At 46.2% G+C, this 24,525-nt stretch overlaps 1 protein-coding gene and 1 pseudogene across 8 annotated transcripts in view; both read right to left on the bottom strand.

Annotated features, from left to right (window-relative positions):
* Positions 1–24,525, bottom strand: part of ASAP2 (ArfGAP with SH3 domain, ankyrin repeat and PH domain 2) — a 167,184-nt gene that overhangs the window by 95,508 nt on the left and 47,151 nt on the right. For 4 of the 8 annotated variants that reach the window (XM_078055944.1, XM_078055946.1, XM_078055951.1 and 1 more), the window contains exons 2-3: positions 14,336–14,408; positions 1,137–1,163 (exon numbers count right to left, since the gene is read on the bottom strand). The exons of 1 other annotated variant lie outside the window; for it this stretch is intronic. In XM_078055944.1, the coding sequence (XP_077912070.1) occupies positions 1,137–1,163; positions 14,336–14,408 (100 nt within the window). The remainder of the gene's footprint in view (positions 1–1,136; positions 1,164–14,335; positions 14,409–24,525) is intronic. 3 more of the 8 variants (XM_078055945.1, XM_078055948.1, XM_078055949.1) reach the window with 1 other exon arrangement.
* Positions 7,540–8,145, bottom strand: LOC118539164 (large ribosomal subunit protein uL24 pseudogene; annotated as a pseudogene).

The raw sequence follows: 24,525 nt of genomic DNA, 5'->3' as shown, positions 1-24,525 counted from the left end.
CACTCCCTAGATGGCATGGTGATTAATATTCAACTGTGTGCCACAATTTTAATGTCAGGATAATCTGCACAAGTGAACATGAAGAAGACCACTTCCCCTCACGATGGCGACCCCACACATAGCCTGGTTTCGCATCTAAGTTGGAGCGCACAGGCTCCTGGGGGGATAACTGCTTTAAGTCAAAGATAATCCTGTTTCCGACAGGATCTCTGCCCTGTGATCTTCCATCCCGTGGGAGAAAACCATTTTTAGAGCTTTATTTCCAGAGTCAGCCCAGATGAAAACCTTTCGGCTCACCATCTGGTAATCTGAATCAGAAGTCTAAAACATTTTTGCCATCTAATAATCCCACTTCTAGAAATCCATTCTAAGGAAATAATCCAGGTGTTCAGAGATGTGTGTGCAAAATAATTTGTAAAAAGTGAAAACAGAGAGTGTATAAAGCGCCAACAATGTGCAAATGGGTAGATAACTGTCTCTACAAAATGGAATATTCTGTAGGCTTTTGAAATCATGCAGTAGGAATATGCTCAGGACAGAAGACATGTTTCAGGAAAAAAAAAAAAAAGGCAGGATATAAAACTGCATATTTAGTCTCAACTTTACAAAAAGTTAAAATGTAGAGAAGAGGCTGAAAGGAAAATCCATCAAAATGCTAAGCGGTGGTAAAAATAGCAAGCACTCCATCAGGGTAGCTGGTGGATGCCAGGTACCAGCCCAGCTGTCTATGCAGCACGGCATCCTCTTGCTGGGGGTATCCTTCAGACACGGGAGCCGCCCTGGGGGTGCAAACAGCCAGCCCGGGGCGGGGCGGCCCGCAGCTCCCACCGGCCAGGCCTCGGCCACTGTCCCGCACCACAGCCTGTCATCCAGGGAGTGGGACCTGCCTCCAGTCATGACGTTGTGTTACTGCTTCTCTGAATCTTCTAAACTAAGCTCATATCGTCTTTATAATTAGAAAACAACATGCAGAATCGATACAATAAAATAAACCGAAGTGTCTGCTACACTGGCTAGATCACTTTGGCTCTCTGTGGCCGTGCGTGCTGAGGACATTATAATCTGTCTTTCTCCACTGAAGTCTCTCCCGGACAAGCTGACATGACAGAGGCAGCCTTTGGAACCTGAGTACCCACCTGAATCATCTCTGACGAGACAGGTACCTACAAAACAGAAAGGGTTTGATGAGAACACCCTTCCTATTTTACAACCCCTGGGCCCACGCTCAAGACAAGCAAGACAAGAGAAACATGGTCTCTCTCGGAGCTTCATCACCTGCCATGTCTCCAACATACTGTACTCTTTTCTATGAAACTCATTTCCTTTAACCCTTTCCTGGGGCGTCTCCTTTGACCTTATGGAAACCCCCAGTCCTTATGGAGGGGATCACGGATGTATTTAGCCTGGTTATGTCCAGCACAGGAAGCTAGCAATGAAGTTATTAATTAAGGTCAAGGTGTGGGCTGGCTACTGAAATCTGAACACTTTTGTCTGAGATCACCACATATTCTTTGATCCTGCCCCCGATAAATGACAACAAACTGACAGTTGGAAGTGTGTGAACTCCACACAGTCCCAATGGCCTCCATATAAAACTCCCACCGCTCACAAAAGTACATTCGGGAGGAAAGGAGCAGGGGGTGGGGGGGTGGGGGGGGTGGCACTGAGACTGATTTACTAGATGAGGTTTATTTTTTATGCTGTCCTTTTTGTCATTTTAGATTATAGGCTCAGAGTACAGAAAATCTATCAACATTCACTTGTATTTACTTGTTGTGTATTTCCCGAGTACCCACTCTCAGTCAAGAACGTTCCTGGTTACTAAAGGGTAAAAATCAATCGTGCTGAAAGCCCCTTCTGCAGCAAGCACTAATGAACACAAAGATCCATGAAGCAGAGCCCCTGCCTCAAGAAGTGAAGTGAGAGAGAAGGATTCACACGCTGGTCCGTTCGGTGCAGAGAGCACAGCCCGAAAGAACGACTCTGGGGAGCTCGGGGGGGACCAGGTGTGGCCAGAGGATGGGGAGCAGCCGGCAGGGGCCAGGACTGCATCCCAGGTAACGGAGGGCCCCCCAAAGGCTGTAAAGTGACATGATAAGACTTGCACTTAAGAAAGCTGAATTTGGAGGGGACACAGACGAATAAAGCTTGGTACCCGCCAATGCACAATTCAGCAAGACGAAGATAAATGCTCAAAAACAATCCACCGCCGTATACGTTCCAGGAGGGAGAACTATAGCTTGAAATGAGGAAGAGAGTACATTTTCTGGGACATGATGGAAAAGGCTTCTCAGAGGAGGTAAAGCTTATAGGAGTTCCGTCCTTCAGAATCCCGTCCAGGAGATGAAAGCTGAGCAGCCGGCTGCTTGACTCACCCCTGACTCTCCTTATCTGCACGGAAAGCAGGGAGGTAGATCAACATCTGCGGACTGCGCACTATCGGCTATTAGAAACCTCACGTCCAATTACACAGATGCCCCGTGTTGGCAAAGCAGCTTGAGCAGCCATATTACAGAGTGTGCATTTTGTCACTGCAAATTGCTGTCAGCCTTTCCCCCCTTGATTTCCACCTCCTCGTTCCTAAGGAGACAACTCCCATTACTTACAGATGCCCACCGGACTCCCCCCGCCCCACTTCTCTGAGAGCACAGCAGACCAGGAGAAAAGACCACGCCCGTGGTGCGCCAAGGCCTCTCGAGCCTTCACGCCCATGAACAAGCAGCCTTGAAAACTCAATGGTCTCCAAGCCTCAGGTGAAGCTGCTATTCATGCAGGAAAGATTTTAGACACATGTACATGTATATGTATGTACACACACACACACACACACACACACACACACACACAACCTTTCACTCTGGGAGAGTTTGCAGATGAGGAAACAGGTTCAGAGACTCCCTGAATAATGCAGTCAGAGTTTTACAGTAAGTAAGGCAGAGAGTCAACTCTGTGATGGTATGCACATCTGTAAAACATGGGGGTTTAGCTAGATCAGTGGTTCTTGAATCTTTTATCACAGACACCAATAAAAATCAGAAAAATGTTTCTGATTACCTCTCCAGGAAAAAGCGTCTTGACATAATTTCCCATACAATTTTTAGGATGCAGAGACCCCCTAAGCCTGTCCACAGACCCTACATACCAGGTAAAAAAGCCCTAGCCTAGATGAGCTTAAATTCCCTACCGAATAAATATGACGACCCTAAGTATGATTCATGTTAATACTTGGGACTTTAAGTCATAAGTCTTAGCTGTCCTTCTGATTAGCTATCCTTCCATGATTAGTATGCTGATCACTGCTGACAGCATTCCACAAGTTACCCATCTAAATTCCAATCATTATTCTTTTTTTTTTTTTTAAGATTTTATTTATTTATTTGACAGAGAGAGACACAGTGAGAGAAGGAACATAAGCGGGTGAGTGGGAGAGGGAGAAGCAGGCCTCCAGCGAGCAGGGAGCCCGATGCGGGGCTCGATCCCAGGACCCTGGGATCATGACCTGAGCCGAAGGCAGATGCTTAATGACTGAGCCACCTAGGCGCCCCTCCAATCATTATTCTTAACCAGCAGAAGAGAGACCACAAGCATCTTGTAAGACTTGTAAGTGGAAGTTCTCTCAAGGTCTCAGAGTCCATGACCCCACCACCCCCTACAACTTCCGTAGAGAAGGAGGCACCAGGCCTTTGCTGAAACCCTTCCAATGACCAGCTCACCCAGCTCACTTCTCTCTCATATCTGAGTCAAAGCTTGCTCCCGTGAAAATACCCTCTAGAGAGGAAGAGATAACATGCCTCACTTCCCCATCCTAGAGAATGCCTTCAGATACGCCCTCTCCCTACCCCCCAAGCTAAGAAGTACTAGGTCCTTCCAGGGTCCTCCTACAATGAGGTTTTCAGCTCTAAGATTTTGAGGTCCCTCTTAAAATGTTGCCCTTACAATTCAATAATGGGGTAACCACCTTCTTTTTTTTTTTTTAAACATACTTCCCCTAAGGTCACCTGACTCACCTTTGAGCCTCTCATGTACTGGTTCATACTGAAGTTGTGATCAACCAAAACCACCTGGAGTTTTTCAAAAGGATCCCTATGGCTCAGCCAGCTGATATCCAGGATGGTCCCACAGCCTTACTGCTCACTTTTTCTCCACTGTGGACCCTCATTCACAGCAGGCGCACCATGCACCAGGAAGTGGGGTGCCATGGTCAAAAGAAGAGACAGGGAAGCAGGTCTGGTTCTGAATGTCAGCTTCTCTAAATGCTAGCTGTACAACTCTCTGCCTCACTGACCTCATCTGTAAAGGGAGCTGCTGAGAGTACCTAACTCACAGAGTTGTTGTGAGGATTGTATTTATGTAAAGTAGTTATCTAGCACAGGGCTTGCCCCACAATAAATACTTCACAGGTGTCAGATTTTTATTACTGTTATTATGCCTCCAGTCTCAAGTTTATGAACATCCATACAGAAGCATTTTCTTTTCTTTATCATTTGTCATCATCTCCTATTCCTTTTGATCACAGACATGGTAACATATATTTTGTACCCTAAGTTTTATAGTCTGAAAATGTCATCATAAGCCTTTTTCTTCATGTTGCTACATAACCATAATTCCATCAAGTAGTATATCCTAATTCAGTTATAGAAGGCTTTCAAGGTTTTCTCTGTGATAAAGCACTGGGACAATGCAATAAGCATCTTTGTGTATCTTCCCACATAAAGACTTTTATTTCTCTTGATGTGAACCACCAAACCGCTTTCTAAAAATTCCATGCCCTGGTTTTCAATGCCACAACAAAGTAGCAGAATACCAGTTTCATCCTACTGAGGCCAATCACTGGGGATTACTATGACTTAGTTATTTTCTCATGTAACAGGTAGAAAATCATGCCAGATACAGTACCTTCTTCATGCACAACGAAACACCACTTCCTAAACTACTGTACAGATTTCTTTTAAACTGCTCTATCCTAATTATATATCTATAATAGAAAAAATTCACCATATTAATTTCAAGCTCTGTATTAATTTAACAGCCATATTCTAATTAGCATTGCAAATAAAGGGAGAAATACACATACAAAATTATTAAATTCTCATTTTCTTTCTTCTGTAAGGGGAAGATGGTAAAGGTTTACGGAAAAATTAGCATTTCTTTCTTTGTACTTCTCCCTTCAAGGAAGTGACAATTACCTTAGGACATTCAGGTCGAGGGTAAAGAAGATATCCCTCTCTTAGTAAGAAGAGCTGCACCAAATCTTCAAGATAGAGTAATTCTAGAGAAGTGAAAATGAAAGTTTTCTGCTGCTTCCTTCTTGATAAAGATGAATTTTTCCACCCACTGATACGTCAAACAGCTAAAAAATGTTAGTTTCAACTTCCCAGTGCTGGGGAGGAGGAGAACACCTTTGGGCTGAGACAGAGCTTGGGATATTTTAAACTAATAAAAGTTTTGGAACAAATATAAACCAGATGTTTTTAAGAGGTCAGATAGCAGATTATGAGTGGGAAAAATTATTATAGAAACTTTCTCAACAAACAATTATAACAGCTTCTGCAAACCTGTACACAAGATGTTCTAAAAAATATATCTAGCTGGACTGTCATCTTTTTTGAAAAATGGGAGCAAATGTAATACACTTGCTATTGTGTAAGAAAACTTGTTTTGTTTCTGTGGGGACATACATGATACCCTTTGGCTCACGCCAATGTTTAAAGTCACATGTGCACAAGTGTGTGTGTGTGGGGGTAGTATTCTCAAAGACCAGCAGCTTCAGCATCACCTGGGAACTTAGTCAATTAGTAAATACTCAGGCTCCATCCTGCACCTACTGAACCAGAAACTCTAAAGGTGGAGCCGCTCAGCACCCCGTGTTTTAATAAGACCTCCAGGGGATTCTGGGGCACTCTGAAGTTTCAGAACCACTACCCTAATGCAGAGGTTGGCAAACTTTTTTCCTAAAAAGCCAGAGAGTAACTATTACTGGCTTTGCAGGCCAAGAGGCAATATTGAGGTGACTGTGTAGGTACATGGTAAGATGGTAAAAACCAGCCTTAGCTCACCGGCTGTAAAAACACAGCTGGTGGCCGTTAAGGCATCTCAAATCCCCCTCCTGCATCCATCTCTACAAATCCTCATACAGTAGAGTACAGGAATCAGCCGTAAGCACACTGCTCACATTGAAAATGCTAAGTTTCTCTCCTACACGAAGAGGACAGTCTCAGAAATTGCAGCAGAAACATAACAACACACAAATGAAAATTCGGGGACACCGACGGTGGATCTGCCGGCCTCTGTGTCAGCTGCTGCCATGCTTACCACGTGCCCTGAGCCACATCTGTCACTCTGTCTCGTTAGCTCAGTTACTCTTCACTAACAATATTTTAAAATACTAATATTCCCACCTCACGTATGAAGAATCGGAAGCTCGGAAAGATTAAATAATTTTCCTATGACGGGCTTTTTGAGGGGCACACGAACTTCTATTCCAGGCTTCTTAGGTTCTAGTACCTATGTGCTCTTTATCCTAAACTACACTGCCTCCAAGAATTAGTCACTGACCTCAAGGGCTTGCCATCTAATTGAGGAGCAAAGATCAACAGACATGTTCGAGAATAATAAAGAACAATATTTAATGAGTAAATAGGGCCTGCATATTAGGTACTCTTCCATTTCTGGCAGAAAAAAGAGTCAAAACAGATTCAACTGCAAAACTCGGAATTTAGAGGTGAGGTGTGGAAGGCAGAATAATGTCCCCTCCCACCCCAAAGACGTGCACATCCCGACGCCTGGACCCTGTGAAGATGTTTTGCTACCTGACAAATGGGAATTGAGGTTGCACATGAAATTCAAGTCATTAATCACCTGAATGTGAGATGGGGAGGTTATCCTGGATCACTGGGGTCGGGCCCAGTGCGATCGCAGGATCCTTACCTGTGCAAGAGGGAGGCAGAGAGACAGAGTCCGCTATGGACAAAATGGTGTCGTGCTCCGCCCCCCTTCACTATACCCCAGTGTGACGGTATGTGGAGGGAGGCCTTCTGGGAGATAATAAGGTTTAGATGAGATCGCAAGGGTGGGGCTCTCAGGATAGGAGAAGTGCTCTTATAAGAAGAGATGCCAAAAAGCCTACTCTCCACCATGAGAGGACACGGCGAGAAGGCAGCCATCTGCAAGCCAGGGAGAGAACCTTCACCACAACCCAGCCATGCGGACACCCTGACCTCGGGCTTCCAGCCTCCAGAACCATGAGACACAAATGTCTGTGGATTAAGCCACCCGGTCTGGGTATTTTGTTACTGTAGCCTGTACAGAATAAGACAGAGTCACAGCGATGGGAGTGTGAGAAAGACTCTACCAGCCATGACTGGCTTCGAAGATGAAAGGCCGCAAATCAAGGATGCAGGTGACCTCTAACAGCCAGAAAAGGCAAGGAAGCACTCTCCCCTGGACCTCCAGGAAGGAGCTCTGCCAACACCATCATCTTAGCCCCACGAGACCCATCTCAGACTTGGGGTCTCCAAACCCACGAGACAAATTTGTCCATTTCTTTTTCATTTTAACAGTTTTTATTGAAAGTCCTATATAAGATTACTTTATTCCTGCATCTTCTCAATTATCTTCTCCTTATATTTGCCCTTTGCCTTTCCTACTTGGCGAGATTCGGCTTTCCATCTCAGGATCTTTTTGTGGTCCTTGTCCAGTTTTGGTCTAGTGATAACCACCTCACTAGGGCGAATGCCCACATGGACAGCAGTGCCATGTGCCCTCTCCCACCGGATGTACTCACTCAGTGCAGATGCCGTAGGTCTTCCTGTAAACCTAGACTACTCTGCCAATCTGCACAACCTCTGGGGCGTCCTCGCACAACCTGGACTCCATCATGCTTTCGGATGGGCATGGCTCCAACACTGTACTTGTCTCAGCTCTTTGGAAAGACGGGAAGACATAATCTTCCTGCAAATGTGGGAGAACGCACTGAAATGCTTTTCACGGTTCTTGCTCCCGTCAGAAGTCACAAAGGGATTAAACTTCATTTTGGCCGCTGGGGCTTCAGTGATGGCCGCAAAGGGGAAGAAATGAATTTGTCATTTTAAGGCACTCGGTTTATGGTAAGTTGTCACGACAGCCACAGAAAACTAACGTAAGAGAGTAAAGAAGGTTAACATCTTCAACAAGGGCCTGGGACAGGAGGGCGTGCATCCAGACCAGGAGTGGGGCTGGACAGCAGTGTAGAGAGACAGATACACGCTCAGGAAGCAGGCAGAGGTCAGCCAGCCTGGAACAGAGAGACACTGGGGACAGATGGAGATCAGTTAGAGGTCAGATGGGGCCATGACAAATCAGGAAAGCAGGCAGGAAAGTCCCAGAAATTAAGGAACTCAAGACAGGAAAGGTATGTAGCAGTATAAGGCATGAATGGTGGATTCTTTGTTGTTCTTTTAATTATACATGAAATGAGTGCTCTTCCTAGGCAGGAGCTGCCTTAGGACATTAAACACGCTCATGATCAAACCACATGGGCCTCCTCTTGGAACTGCCCTCAGAGACAGAATGAGTGTGCACTCACAATGCTCCAGACCAACTGTGGTCGCCCGCAGCTAATCCCTTCCTGAATATGCCCCACTGATTTCTGATGTCTAGTTCTAAAAAAATTCTGAAGTTCTAAAAAAATTTCACCTATCCTCACACTCCTCTACCAAAAATATTCAAAAGAATGTGCTACTAAAAGCAGTTCTAGAGAAGAGTTCCAAAACTGTTGTGAATGGTGTCAGCAACATCACAGGAAAAGGTATGGGTTTCCTCTAGAAGTCACCAAAGAAGGTGAATTCTTTGAAGTAGACAACACTGCTCTGAAATAAAGACTTCAGGATCAGTATTCTGACTTCAAAATAATTCAGACTCATGGCCTTATAATAACTCAAACTTGGCATGATCTATCAGATGGGTGAAAGACGACAGAAATAGGAGCCCCCCCCCCCAAGGGCTCGCTAACGGTCAGCCTGCTGTGTGGAGCCTCAGGAAGGACACAGCTGGGTGCCCGAAGTGCGATGCTAAAATTCCAGAACCAGCTTTTCACTTCCTCAAGCCTCCGTTTCCTCTAATAAAGTGGCAAAATGCCCTTTCAGGCAGACAGAAGAGCAAGTGCAGAGGGAGAAGGCACAAAACGTGGCATACTGGGGAAACTGCACCTTATTTCCAAGAAGGGCCCTCTAGACAGGTAGCCAGGAGCAGGGTGCATGCAAGGGGCTCGGTCTGCCTCTGGTGTTCTGCCGTGTTTACTGAGCCGAGGCTTATGTTGGATCGATGAAGGGAGGCAGCGGCAATATCATAAGCAAATAAATCTGGAGAAGGCTAAGACAGAGCTCCTCTCCTACTCCACAGGGGCAAGCTGAAGTCTCCAGCCAGTCCTGCAGGAATAGACACCTGCTTACCTGTGCTTGACCCCAATTTCCCTAAAATTCTACAGCCCACGCAGGCCTTCCTCATCTCTCCCAGGCTCTGGGACTCACCTTCACGAACGTCAAAGTGGGTAATGAGAAAATGCTGCAGACTTTTGAGCAGAGAAGTAATATCACTAGGCTGTATTTTAGGAAACGACTCTGGGGCAGGTAAAGGAAGGACGTTTGTGGCACACACTCAACAATATAGGTCAGAAAGGCAGATGAGACGCAAGTGTTACTAAATTTGTACAGGCTAGCTTCCTGACACCCATGTGTTTACAACACCTTCCTCTACGCTTGCTTGTTTAAAGCTACGTGGCGGGGAACTGGGCTAGCCTACAGGGACACACAGGTCCTTCTCAGGACGGGCCGCAGTCACGTGGCCAACGCCTGCACGAGAAGCAGTCCTTCATTTTTATTTCTGATCAGAACAGCTTTCTTGGGGCGCCTGGGTGGCTCAGTCGTTGGGCGTCTGCCTTCGGCTCAGGTCCTGATCCCGGGGTCCTGGGATCGAGCCCCGCATCGGGCTCCCTGCTCCGCAGGAAGCCTGCTTCTCCCTCTCCCACTGCCCCTGCTTGTGTTCCCTCTCTCACTGTGTCTCTCTCTGTCAAATAAATAAATAAAATCTTTAAAAAAAAAAAAAGAACAGCCTTCTCGACAGAGGACTTTAAAATCACTCTTGAACGTCATCAGAATATAAAATATTCCCCCTTTTAAACTAGCCTTAAAGCAGAAACTCAAAGCCCAAGTGAACATGGTTAAAAAAAACACTCTTGAGAAACTTTCTGAAATCTATTGTTTGTCAAAAGAACTAAGCATCCATCTTTGAGATTTCTGGAAATCTTGAAGAGAGTCGGTCAGTGCGCCAGTCAGCCTGAAGGGGTGGTGGCCTCGAAGCGGAGCGGGCCCTGCACACAGCCTGGGCCAGCAGGAAGCCGAGTTCCACGGAGTGGCCCGGGAACACGTTTAGCCCTCTGATCTCAGGTGGCTCATTTATAAAATGAGAACAGTTGGCTATAAAGATTAGCATAATGCACAGAGAGCACAAGGTTTGTAATAAGCGTCCAAAAACCTACAAACAATCATTATTCCTCCCTGCCCCTTCCCTACTTATCCAGAAAAGAGCTGGAGACAGGTGACCACCTTCTTGGATAGTTTAACATTTGTTTCAGCAAAGCTCAGTGTTGAGTGAAGAGTTTTATACTGTTTGATATTTCCTTTTAAATAAAAAATACTTTCCTACATAGGCTTACTTCCAGTTAGGTGTTACTCAATGAAAACTAATTCTACTTCCTTCTTTCATAAAATCAGTAGTTGTCAGGTAATCAATGTTTATGTACTTGCAAGCTAAGTATGGTGGCGGTTTCTGGTTTTGTTTTGTTTGTTTTTTAAAAACTGTAGAGGACTTTGAGGGCACCAGGGTGGCTCAGTCCGTTGGGCATCTGACTCTTGGTTTCAGCTCAGGTCATCGTCCCAGGGTCATGTGACTGATCCCTGCATTGGGTTCCATGCTGAGGGGCAAGTCTGCTTGACAGTCTCTCCCTCCCTTTCCCACTGCCTCTCCCCCTGCTCTCTCTCTCTCTCTCAAATAAATAAATAGTCTTAAAAAAAAAAAAATTGTATAAGACTCTGAAGAACATCTAGTTGAAGGTTTCAACCTTGGCACTATTGACATTTGGGCCCAGATAATTCTTTGTTGGGAGCTCTCCTGTGCTTTGTAGGATCTTTAGCAGCATCCCTGGCCTCGACCCATGAGGTGCCCAAATATACGCACACGCCCACAGACACGCGCACGCACGCACCTCTCAGTTGTTAGTAACCACACTGGGGGGAGCAAAATCACCCTGGTTGAGAACCACTAATGTGCATTCTAACCCAACTGGATTATTTCAGAGACAAGGAAACCAGAGCTAAAACATGCTAAGCGATTCGCTCCAGGGTAAAACAGCCAACACCACAAACTCCAAAAAGCTTTCGAACTCAGTCGGGACAAGCTCAGTCACGAACAACTTAAGTCCCTCCCACCTCTTCTCTGCTTTCCTGAACTTCCTTCATGTTCATCTGGAACTTAACCATAAACAACTTAACACCTGTCTAATCATTTTAACATCAATACATTACAATATATAAAATATGGAAAATGAAGGGGGGAAAATACCTATAAAGTCAAAACGCTAAAACAATCATTTTTTAGCATACTGCCCCCAAATCTTTTTTCCTATATATATGCTTATTCCCCTCTTGGTAAATTTTTGATTTTCTCTTTATCCCTGAGGTCAAGATAGTAGGATATGTCCTGAGATATGTACACATATCCACATACATACGCACATACATACCACACACACTGTGTGTATGTATTTACATGTGTGTTTATAATCTGTTTTCCTTAGAATTCAGTGCACTCTCTCAAACTGAGATCTTATTTTATCTTTTATAGGGAGGCAGGGTGAAGGAACAAAGGGAAGGGGAGAGAATCTTAAGCAGGCTCCATGCCCAGCGTGAGATCACGACCTGAGCAGAAATCAAGAGTCGGATGCTCAACCGACTAAGCCACCCAGGTGTCCCTCGACCCGAGATCGCAAATCTTTCTTTAGTTCTGAGAATTTGTCAGCTATTATTTTAAAACTTTCCCCTTTTCCATTTTTTCCCCCTCTTCTGCAAGTCCTTTTGGATGGATGCTAATATTGACCACTCTCAATCTGTTTTCTGTGGCTCTTGATTTTTACTTTACACTGTCCCATTCCTTTAACTCACGTTCCGGCAACAAGGGATCTCACCAATCCCCTCTCCTATGTGTGTAGCCTGCCATTTGGCAAATTTTAGTTTTTATTTCAACAATGATATATTTTTCTATTTTCACACCTTTTACTGGTTCTTTTTCACTAGTACCTTTTCTGATCCCAGTAATTAAATACCACCCTTGCCTTTTTAAGGATGTTAATCATACATATGCTCTTATTTTAGAGTCTTGTTCTGATTGCCCTATTAATTTAGTTTCCTCAAGTGTAAGCTCTTTACTTTCTTGATTGGGGGCCCATCCAATGTTAGGCTAGTCCCAACAGCATTTTTGAGCACGTAGAAGTGTCTCATTTTGATGAAGTCTGATTTAACCATTTTTTTTTCTTTTACGCTATTGCCTTCTGTGTCCTTTTCAAGGAGCCTTGCCTGCCCCGTGTTGTAAAGATGTTCTCCTATGTGTTCTTCAAGAAGCTTTATAGTTTTAGTTTCTAAATTTGAATCTATGAGCCATTTCAAAGTACTGTTTGTGTAGGGTGGGTGAGAGGGCTGTACTTCCTTTGTTCTGATGGAAAGATCCAGCTGTTCCGGTATCACGTGCTAGAAACACCTTCGTCTCCCCATGGGACTGCCTCGGCAACTGTGCTGACAGTCAGACACCTCTTAGTGAGGGTCTATTTCTAGACTGTCTTTTGTTCCAGTCACCTCTTTGTTGGCCCCCCAAGCTAGCAACACAGTGTAGACCATTACTGGCTCACAAGACTTGAAGTCAGATGGTTTAAGTTCTCCCAACTTGTTTCTGTCCCAAGATTGCTTGGGATATTCCAGGTCCTGTGCGTTTCCATATAAGTTTTGCAATCAGTTTGTCAATTTCTCCTGCTAGAATTCTGATTAGGACTGTGGTGCATCTTGAGATCAATTTGGAGAGAACAGACATCGTGACTATATCGAGTCTTCCAACCCACATACATCATATACCTCTCCATTTATTTAGGTCTTTAATTCTGTCAGTGGTGTTTTATAGGTTTCAATATAGAGTTCTTGCCTATCTTTTGTTAAATCTGTTCCTAAATATACTAGCCATTCTTGACTGTAATACCATCTTTGTAGCTGAGATGTCCTACCGGCCTCTTCACAGTCTTGGCTGGCACAGCCCTCCCTGGGGGAGGCAAACGCAGTTACTGGAGCTGCCGCTCACAACAGGAGAACTAGGGTGGGGGCGGGGTTGGGCACAACAGGTACTTCCAGACCCTTCCCTGCCCCTCCCTCCTTTTAACCACCTGTGCCATTCCCTGTCCTTCTACTCCAGTTGCTACTATCATCAAAGGGAACATCACAAGGGTAATCTGGTGGCCTGACTGCGTCTGTAGGCACAGAGCCTGGGCCCCCTCCTCCTCCCGGCCACCAGCCACGGGCAAAGGGAGTGTCTCTGCCATACTCGGCAGCGGTGTGCTCTCCCACGAGCCAGCCTTGCTCTCTGCAGTCCACCACCTGTTTCCACGGTCTCTGGGAGCTCTCACAACTTCTAGCCCTCCAAGCCTGCCACTGGCTTGCTTCTGAGAGAAATGACAGAGTCACTTCATGACTTAAAAAAAAAAGATTATTTTCTTTCACCGGTAAGGTTTTGAGCAGGGGGCTGACCTGCCACATGCGTACAGCCTGAAATCTTTAAGTCAGAAAAAGGTTTATTAGTCTAGATCAGATATTACTTTGAATAGCTGATTGTGCTTTTATGTTAATTGTCATCCCAAACAAGAAAGGCAAGCATCGGATGAGAGAAACGGAAGAGCCATTCTGACATGATTAACACACAAACCAAACAACAGAGGCAGGAATGAGGCCGGTGTCCTTGTCGATCAGTCGGACAAAGCTGGTGTGGTGGGAAACTCAGCTGCGCTTCAGAGAACAGGAAGCAGCGCATGGGATAGCGGGAGGGTGGGGGTCGGGGGCGGCAGATGAAGTGCCATTCCAGAATCAGAGGCTTGACAAAACAAAACACACTTCTAAAAACTAAACATCCCAACTCAACTTTACAATTTGCATGCCTAGAAAAAAAGGTTTGGTGGATTATTCATTAATGGTGATCACTATTACGGCATCAGTTTCTGCTAATGCAAGGATTTACACAAAGAAACCCCTAGGAAAGAATGCATACTCACCCAGCCCAGAGATATTTATTGCTTTCACGGATTTCTTCATTTTGTAAAGAACCATCCGGTCCACATCCAAAGCCTAGAATACAGAGAAGTGGTATTAGTGAGCTGTTTCTGGGGGACAAATCCTCAGTGTGGTGTGAAGATGGAGTCATCCCCAAAAGCCAACGCCCTCTCGGATGCCTCATCCACACGAAGCACCTGAGCCGCCTCTGCCCACTCTGCGCCCTGGACGTCCGCCTCCTGCAGTGACAAGGGTTTCACCTCAGACCGACTCCACTTCCAACCGGTCTCAATTCTCCCCATGACCAAGCACGGCTCAGATCTGTGCGCACCTGCCAGGTGCTCCTTCCCAAGAGAGGCGAAGGACAGGGAGCAGGGGGAGGAGCGACGAGGGGTGGTGAGGCAGATCAGCCACCAGTGTGTCCCTACTCCGGCAAGACCTCCCTGCCCGGAGGCAGCAGGGTCCAGTGGAAGGCAAACCCACTCTGGATTTGCAAAGACCCAGACGTGAATTTGTTTGGGTTAGGAAGCACGTTCTTCTTAATCCTCTCCTAGCCTAGGGCTTCTCTTCCAGAACCAGGGCGTAACAATATCTATGTCGCAAGGTTGAATGATTAGACACACTTAAGTGTTTAATATTCCTCTACTACACTCCGTTTAATAGTACACTTTACGAGACCAACCACCACATAGTAGGATAGAGCACCTACAGTGCCTAGCACATCGTAAGTGCTCAAGTAAGAACTGCTCAATGACTCATCAGATCAGGAATTTTAAGTACGGCTCTGCTTTCACAAAAGTTACAGGGGTAAAATTTCCTCTTAACCCAATTCAACACCGAAGAAGAGCAATGTGTCACTTCCAGCTGTGACAGGAGGAAGAGAGCGTGTGTGAACTGGGAGAGTGACACCTACCACAGGGTCACTGTAAAGAAACGAAGAACGGCAGGGGAAGCTAGACCTAGCCCAGTATCTGGTATACGGCGACGCTCAATAACATCGTTACTACTCGTCATGAGTTTTAATCATAAAAAATTGCAGTCGACTGCCAGCAGCAACACAGCACACCACCGCAGAGCAACCAGAGTCCTTCATGTCCAGCCTTCCTGAGTCACCTTTATGTTTGTATAAGAGAGGACATGCAAGTGGGGGGTGGGGAGGCAGAGGGAGAAGGAGAGAGAAAATCTTAAGCAGGCTCCATGCCCAGAGTGGGGCTTAACCCAGGTGCCCCAGATGAATCACTTCTTGAATCCACTTTCAATATCAGCACCCCAAGTCCCATTCTAAAGCAATAATGACTATTTTTTTAAAGATTTTTATTTATTTATTATTTGAGAGAGAGAGAGAGCATGGGGAGGGACAGAGGAGAGGGAAAGACAAATCTCAAGCAGACTCCCCACTGAGCGCAGAGCCCGAGGCGGGGCTTGATCTCACCACCCTGAGATCATAACCTGAGCCGAAACCAAGAGTCCGATGCTTAACCAACTGAGGCACCGAGGCGCCCCAGGAGAAGTGATATTTTAAAAAGCATTATTGGGGCACCTGGCTGGCTCAGCTGTAGAGCATACAACTCTGAATCTCAGGGTCATGAGTTCAAGCCCCACATTGGGTACAGGGTCTACTTGAAATTAAAAAAAAAAAAAAAAAAAAAAGCCTTATTTTCTGACATACTGTAGGAAGGGGTAGGTAAGGATTGACATAAGAAAGTCAAAATTTCTTATAGAGAACTAGCTTTTATTTTCCTAGGTCATCATTAGTCTGTTCTTGACCTTCCCTTGAGATAGGAAAAGGAATCTGGAAACAGAACATAACCCATGAAACTCACTGTTGAACTCTTTCTCTGGAAGTCTCATCAACTTTTACTCCCCCATCTGCCACCCAGCAAACAGTACCCTGCAGCTCGTGTGCCCACTTGCTGGGTTCTGCCAGCAACAGCAAGAAGACAGGATTTGTTCAGGCTGTCAGAAACACTGGTTCCTGAAGCTTTATCGACCGTGTGTCAGAGAGTACGACTCTCACAAAGACACAAGTTCAATGACTCATCAAAGCTCTGGAAGGTCCCAATCCCCAGGTGAAGGGCCATTACTGAAAAACATATTTCATCTAATCAACATCTACTCCAGCACTTGGAGAGAATTTGGTCGGGAATTGCTAGAACAATTTCTGACCTGCATTCAAATAATTACACCCGCTCCTCCTCCTAAGGCTTCCCACAGACAGCAGAAGACACCAACACCAGCCCGGTTAGCCTACATGGAAACGTAAGCCAGCCAATATTCTCATGAAGCCCTTTCTCTGGGCTAGGAGGTGTGAAAGGAGAAACATCACACACACGAGGAGAGAAACGCACCACACAAGTTCAAGGGGCCACGCCCCCACCCAGGACGCTGGTGCTTTTTCTGCACATCCTCAGAATGAGGCATCGACTCTGTGGCAGCTTTAAAACCTCTTGGTGATCTGGCCCCCATTACTTCTCCAGCCCCATCTCCTGACCCCTTCCCCAACTGTACCCTAAGCTTCCGTCAAGGAACTCCTGCAACTCCCCCCACTCCAACCTTCTTCCTCTTCTTTACTTCTGAGCACTGTGCACTACTCTCCCTGTCTCCTCTTGACCCCTGGTTCAACTCCAACTCCAATTTTGCAAGTTGATTTAGAGACATGTCCTCCTCCTGAGAAAGCCTTCTCGGACAGGTTGGTTACCCACCCCAACTTTTCCCGTAGCACCCTGTGCTTATGCAATAGTTCATCTGATAAAATTTACTGAGCACCTACTATGTGCTAAGTACTAATCCAGGTATTAGAAATACAACGGTGAGGGCGCCTGGGTGGCTCAGTTAGTTAAGCGACTGCCTTCGGCTCAGGTCATGATCCTGGAGTCCCAGGATCGAGTCCCGCATCGGGCTCCCTGCTCGGCAGGGAGTCTGCTTCTCCCTCTGACCCTCCCCCCTCTCATGCTCTCTCTCTCTCATTCTCTCTCTCAAATAAATAAATAAAATCTTTAAAAAAAAAAAAAAAAAAAAAGAAATACAACGGTGAGCAAAACAGGGCAATGCCCATGCCTGCTCAGAATTCACAATCTAGCAAGATAATGCCCTAAATAAACACAAAGCCAGAAGTCCAGGACTATCGTGTACCTGGCCTGCCTTTCTATTTGTCCTGCTCACCTCAAGACCTGCGCTGCCCTACTGGGGTACCGACAAGGCACACGTGTCTATTGAGCATGGACATATGGCCAGTGCCACACATTAAAACGATAATATTTTGGACGTATTACCTTAAATGTTAATAAAATTAACTTTATGTCTCTTTTTCCTTTTTTCAGTGGTCTTCTTTAAGGGCCGGAACTTGCTCATGGCTGTGTTCCCAGTGCCCAGCAGAGAGCTGACACAACAGGACCAAAAAGCAGCTCAGTCAGTGCCCCTGAGACCAGAAAGGCAGGCAGGGACTCAAGAGGCTGGCAAGGGTGTCTGGCTGAGCTTGGAGAAAGGGGGCAGCTACCGAAGGCTTCCCCCCGGAGAAGGGAGGGCTGTACTTGAAGGTCACTCAGGCCCCAGCAGGAGCAATGGATTGAGCAGGCAGGAAGTAGATTCAGGGAAAGGATATCCAAAGGTGAAGGACCTGGCTGGGACCCACGATTGGGAAGCCACATGGGATTGGTACAGGGCAGCAGACATTCTGGAAAAGTCCGTGAGTAGCCAGGGAGATCTACTCTGCCTCCTCAACTGATTCTAGCTCTCCATCCTCTGGCACCCTCAAGGATGACAGAGTAATCCACCCACAGGGGTTTGACTCAACTGTGCTGAGAAAAATGGGCACCGGGGTAGTCGTCTATCTCAGTGTGGAAGGCCGACCACAGATGAAATATGCTTCGTAACACCGCTGAACTCTGACAAATTTCCTCCCACATTATACTGTGGGGCACACCCCTCCCTGATCTCTTCCTGCATAAAAGTCTTGTAAAAATAGGCCACCATATGGAATCTTCTACCTCTGTTATTAAAGGGGATGTGCTATTTCCCGAACTCAGGGAAGCGTGGATAAACGGTAACTGTTGCTTTTCGACAGTCTGTTAAGAGCTTGGAAATAAAGGTGAGGTAGGCGTAGAGGTTAAGTTTAAATTAAAACTGAAAGAGGGAAAAGCAATTACCTCCCCACTCAGAAACACACCCTTCATTATGGTGCATATTTACAGATAATTAAGATTAAACTTGGTCAGGAGAACTTAGGATGATTAAGACTGAGTGCTAGAAAAAGTCTTCTGTCAATTACATATAAAAACAGCCCGGGAATCCTAAAACAACAACAAAATAACAAAACTTGAGAGCCTCAAGAAGTCAAAGGTGTCCACTGATCCCGGCTAAGATTCCTAATAGACTGGGCACTCACCCACACCCTCCTCTCCCCAGATCTACCCAAGCTTAAAAGAAGGAAAAAGAGCTGCAGTCTTGGCCAGAATGTGTGTGTAAAAACTATAAACACAAGCAAAAACTGAACAGCCAATACGGACCTAAGCGGGAACACGGCGCAACAGCTAAAGTCTGGCCAAACCGCATTAATTCTGATGACCTACACTGCGGCTGCCCTTTAGTTTATAAAACAAGTTTCACAGAGTCAATTTATCACATAAACAAGACTGAAGAGATGTGTCTCCGATATTTTAGAGGAAAATAAACAACTGTGTCCAACCACTCCAAAAGCGTCTCTTGTGACCCCTGAACCATTACATGAATGGCCCCGGTTCTGATTTATTCCTGCGAGCAGCTCCCCGCAGTCTCGGCGGCTCGTCCACGGACGGTGGCTCCCGGGAGGCCTGTAGCCAGCGAAAAGAAAGCCCCCCCAGGAGGGGACCCGAAGCCCTTTGCTCTTTCCCTCCTCAGACCTGTGCTGTCCAATAGGGAAGCCGCTAGCCGCGTGGGAACATGGAGAATAAAATTAAAACGTAGTGAAATAAAAAATCCAGCTCCTCGTGTCTCGACACCTTTCTCAGGAGCCTGAGAAACAATATCCTGTTTCTAAACACGCCATCCGCTTTATGCTCTTCCCTGCACCTGCAGCCCCTCTGCGCGCCGTCCCCGAGGGCAGTCCCTAAGGCATTGGCATCATCTGGGGGGGTCCCCTCCTCTTCCTCACCCCGCATGGGCTCGGCCCAGAGGGGACCGTGTGACACACCTGTCCCCCTTCAGAGGGCTGAAGTTCTTAGTCTTTGTTCCCAGAGCCTACGGATGTCCATCCTGGCATGGAGGCACCTGCCTCCTGATGCTGGACGGTGGGGGCCAGATCCACAGTCTGTCTGAGGAGCTGAGCCGGGAGCAGGTGGCACCTGCTGGCGGACTGGTTTTTGCGAGGCCATGAGCTAAGGATCTGCACAGATGAACTTTTACAATTGATATGGCAACGAGGCAAAGGGGAATAGTAGCTTTGAACCCCAATGCAGAAATGTTCCCAGAAAGAATTCCCTGATTCTGATTAGTAGACCGGCATTATCAAAAAATTGTACTTCATCCAGTATTATATTTTGAACTTTGTTAAAAAAAACTACGGAAATTTATTTTCTCTCTTATAATGTAAGTACCTATATAATATCTTCCATTTTGCCTCTAGGCCTACACAGGGGGGCCCTTCACATCTGGCCCTTCACATATGGCCCTGAGGATTCACACAGAGGTTTCTCCAGCGCTATCAGCCGGCCCAGTCTCCTCTTGGCACAGCACCAGTTTGATCGCCAGCAATTCGAGCCAGCAAGGGTAGGACGGGGCTGGCTTCACTCTTGGAACCCAAAGACGCTGCCTGGAGGAAGAGGAAATAACAGACCACAGGCCTCCCCCCACTGGGCCGCCTGGGACTCCTGTTCCACTCTCCTGTCCCAGCTCCTCTCCCTCGCTCCTTTTATGAAAGGCTAACCTGAGAGGAAATGACATTTTTGAAAGACACAGACCAAATAACAAAACAAAGCAACACCCAGGATCTGGTGGCTTTGCCCAAGGATGGCTTTGCCAAGGAAGAGCCATGCAAACATTGAGATGGCAGCTTTGCCTCATCACACGTTTGACTTTACTTTTAAAGTAACACAAAACATTAATGACAGTGTCAAAAATTTCCAGAGGCCTTCTGGGAAGCACAGAAATGCACTGTGGCCTGCAGGCTCATTTTAAGGCCAGAGCAATAATGGATCTACCTCCTCCTGGGAATAAAGCAGAGGCCTGGAGAACAGCAGGTGTCACAAAGAATTACGATCAAATCAATATCCAAGCTAAATCCAGCTGTGTAAGACATATACTTAAGGACACATAGAAGGGCACACTTGCTATTCTCTAATAAAACTGAAGTTACTCACAGTACATATGTATCTGCACCAGAAGACAAGGGTGTTCATGGCACTCTTCGAAATAGCTGAAAACTGGACAAACCCAAATGCCTGTTAATGGTAAAATGGATGAACTGTTGCATGGACACGGACAAACTTTACCCACTCAGAACATAAAGGAATTTCACAAAAATGTGAAGCTAAAGCAGCAATTTGCAGAAGTATACATGCAGTATACTAGCATAAAAATCTAAAGAAATAGGAAAAACTGGATTATATTGTTTATGTTTAGGGATGTATAATGTTGCTGATAAAACTACAAAGAGAAGGGAGGAGATGTCTATCGCACAGCTGGGCGGGCAGCTACTCTGAGGGTGTTGACAGGAAGGCAGGCGAGTGCTCTCTGGATGCTGACCGTGACCAGGAAGGACAGGTGATGGCTGGATGAGAGTCTGTTCATAATCATTCTTTTTTTTTTTTTTTTTAAGATTTTATTTATTTATTTGACAGAGAGAGACAGCAAGAGAGGGAACACAAGCAGGGGGAGTGGGAGAGGGAGAAGCAGGCTTCCCGCGGAGCAGGGAGCCCGACACGGGGCTCGATCCCAGGACCCTGGGATCATGACCTGAGCTGAAGGCAGATACTTAATGACTGAGCTACCCAGGCGCCCCCATAATCATTCTTTGATTATAGTATATTTCCTTATGTGTGTGTACGTGTGCATGTACGTGTGTGTGTGCGTGTATCTATATATATATATATATATATATGATATGCTCATTTGAATAAAAATAAATTTAAAGCCTTCTTTATGGAAAAGAAATTAAGATCAACCACAGTTTGGGGGCAGAGCCAGAAAGGCTGCCAAAATGAAAGTACCTCACAAGGGTAATTTATTAGCTCAGCATTTTGGTCACACACAATGAGTGAAAGGAACTTAGAGACCTCCTAGTCCCATTTCCAAGATACACGAGTGCAGACGACACAAGTCAGCAAGCTGGAGACAGACGCCAGGTTGGCCAATTCCTAAGGCAGGCAACACTCGAGGACAGGCAAACAGAGGATACACGTCTTTCATTTTTCTCCAACATGTTGTTTTTATTCCTCAGAATGTCTCGGATTCTGTGCCCATCTGCCGAACCAGGCTGGTAGCTCAGTGGGCATCTATTCAGAGGACGGCCAGCCCCTTCACCCCAACTGTCAACTAGACCTTGACCATATCCTCAATCACAGGTACTTGCAACAGATGCATCCAGACCTGGGGGTGGGGGGGCCATCATCAGGGAGAGGGCACCAGCATGCCCAGCCGTGTGCACATGGCTGACCCTGACCCACGTGGGCATACAGGACACGGAGAACAAAAAACAGTAAGGCAGCATCCACAGATCAAAATGCAACAGACCTTTCTCAAAATACTATCTCAGAAAGTAGGAGAGTACAAGATGATTTATTGAACCAACTCAACACACACACACACACACACACACACAATTGTAACCAAGAAATAAACTGTTATAGGGGCGCCTGGGTGGCTCAGTCGTTAGGCGTCTGCCTTCGGCTCAGGTCATGATCCCAGGGTCCTGGGATCGAGCCCCGCATCGGGCTCCCTGCTCGGCGGGAAGCCTGCTTCTCCCTCTCCCACTCCCCCTGTTGTTTTCCCTCTCTTGCTGTCTCTCTGTCAATAAATAAATAAAATCTTTAAAAAAAAAAAGAAATAAACTGTTATAAACTAGAGGACAAGCAAGTGTTGTATTATACACACAAACTGTGTATATAAAGATACAAGAAACAAATAATTTTTGTTGTCTCAGGGAAAGTTGGAGGGCTTTTTGGATTTTTCTACTTTTAAACTATCATCAATGTGAGTACATTATACCTGAAATTTTTTAAATTAAGGAAAACAAAAAGTACTTCAATATCCTACACTGTTACCTTTTACAGTTATTTTCAGATCAAGTAGGATACTAGATATTAACTTTGAGCACAAAAATGTGCCAAAGAAACTGATTAAACAATAAAGAAAAATACTCAAAATGGCATCTTTCCATACATAAATATATACGCAGAAAAAAATCCTGGAAGACATGAATTTGGCACAGGGTTCCATAAGAAGACAGAAAAGACCATGAAGGCAGGCTTCATTTTTTGGTACTGTTTGGTACTACAAAAATATATTTATGTGTGATTTGTATGGTTAAAAATAAATAATGGAAGATAAATAGCTCTCCGGAATAAAAAGGAATGTCACTTACCCCACCTGACTGGCTGAGAACATGAGAAGCTGGACCCCAGGAAGCAAAGAACTCATAAAACATGAAAATCACTGACAGTCCCCGTCCAGTCGCAGTCCCGTCCCAGGACAGATAAAAGAAATACAAACCAAAAGAACAAAGGCTCTGGAGGGTAGGGAAGGCTGAGGTTTGAAATACAAAACAGGGGCACCTGGCTGGCTCGGTTGGTGAAGCATGTGACTCCTGATCTTGGGGTCGTGAGTTCGAGCCCCACAGGGTGTGTGGAGATTATAAATAAATAAACTTTAAAAAAAATTAAATACAAAACTGGTGTCACCAAGCCACACCCTGACTTGGCAGCGGACAGTGCCATTGCCCGCTCTCGTCTTCTGGAAAGTGAGCTTGCCAGAGCGAGCAAAGGGCTTTGCCAGAGCCGCTCCTATCCCACATCCCCATGGCCTCCCTCCTTTCCACACAAGTTATTTCTACAAAGACGTTCTCAGCAGGACTCTGAAAAGAACCCCAAATGCCCAACCAAGGAGAATAACCACACGATTAAATTCTGGGCAGTTGCTACCATGACCGAAATGGATGTGAAACCGTTCGGTGGAAGAAGAACACAGACCATGTGAAAATGCCATGTCAACCAAGGAGAGCCTCAAGGCTCGTCCAGCTTGAAGAACCAAGTCCCCACAAGCACTCCCATGACCTCTACCACTGGAGACGTCAGCCAGGAACGCAAGCTTTTCTAGATCACTCCCTTAGAGAAACGGAAACAGAGGACAATACATTCTAGCTTTACAAAAATGCTTCACATCCTGATTTCTACTTTGGGACAGAAAGAGCTTCCGGGAGATCTGGGAGAGCTGAAAAGAGAAAGGAGCATTTTGGCAAGGCAGCCAAAGAAAGGCGCCCCTGGTCTCTGTGCCCTGGTGCCCCGCTCCCAGAAGAGGGCCTGGCCTGAAGTCCCCACTGACACCTTCCACACTGCACTACTCAGCTCTGCTCCCTCGGATTGACTCAAGAGCCCACATACAAGCAGGAAACGGGCCATCTCAGGGGAACAATCACAACCGGAACAGGGGACATCAGACTGGAAGGTGCTAGCACAGCACTGAAAGAAGATGGAAGGGAAGGGGTGAGGCCATGCCCCGGGCCAGGCACTGGAGGCCTGGTGACACAGAAGCAGCGGGAGAGGCTGGGAAGGTGACCTTCAGTTGGGAGTGAGGTCAGCCTTCCACATCTGTCCCAGTTCCAGAAGACAATGTAATCGCAAGCCAGGCTGATTTCCCCAGGAAACAGGGATCCAGCCGTATGAACTCCACTACAGTAACATAAACAGGAGAGAGGAGACGTGAGAGAGCTGTTTTCTCTGAGCCCCACGTGCGGGCAAGGAGTACTAAGTAGGACTTTGCTTCCGGGGGCTCTGGAGGTCTGCCCAGAAACCATCCTTCACACTCAGTCTGTGGGTTCTGTCCCTAGCCTTGTGCCTTTTAGCCGACTGGGCCCTCGACAGGGGCCTTTCTGCTGTCAACCGGCTGCCACATTTGTGCTTTATGCATTCTTCCAGAAAGTACCTCTTCTAACTGAAACTACACTCTGGGTGATACCCACATTGGAAAGGGGAAAAACCATCACTCCATTACTCAGGCCTCCTCG

This window comes from Halichoerus grypus, chromosome 10 (assembly GCF_964656455.1).
Source record: "Halichoerus grypus chromosome 10, mHalGry1.hap1.1, whole genome shotgun sequence".
In the NCBI taxonomy this organism is placed as follows: domain Eukaryota; kingdom Metazoa; phylum Chordata; class Mammalia; order Carnivora; family Phocidae; genus Halichoerus; species Halichoerus grypus.
The sequence above is the reverse complement of the archived record's forward strand: the minus strand, read 5'-3'. Positions and strand labels throughout refer to the sequence as shown.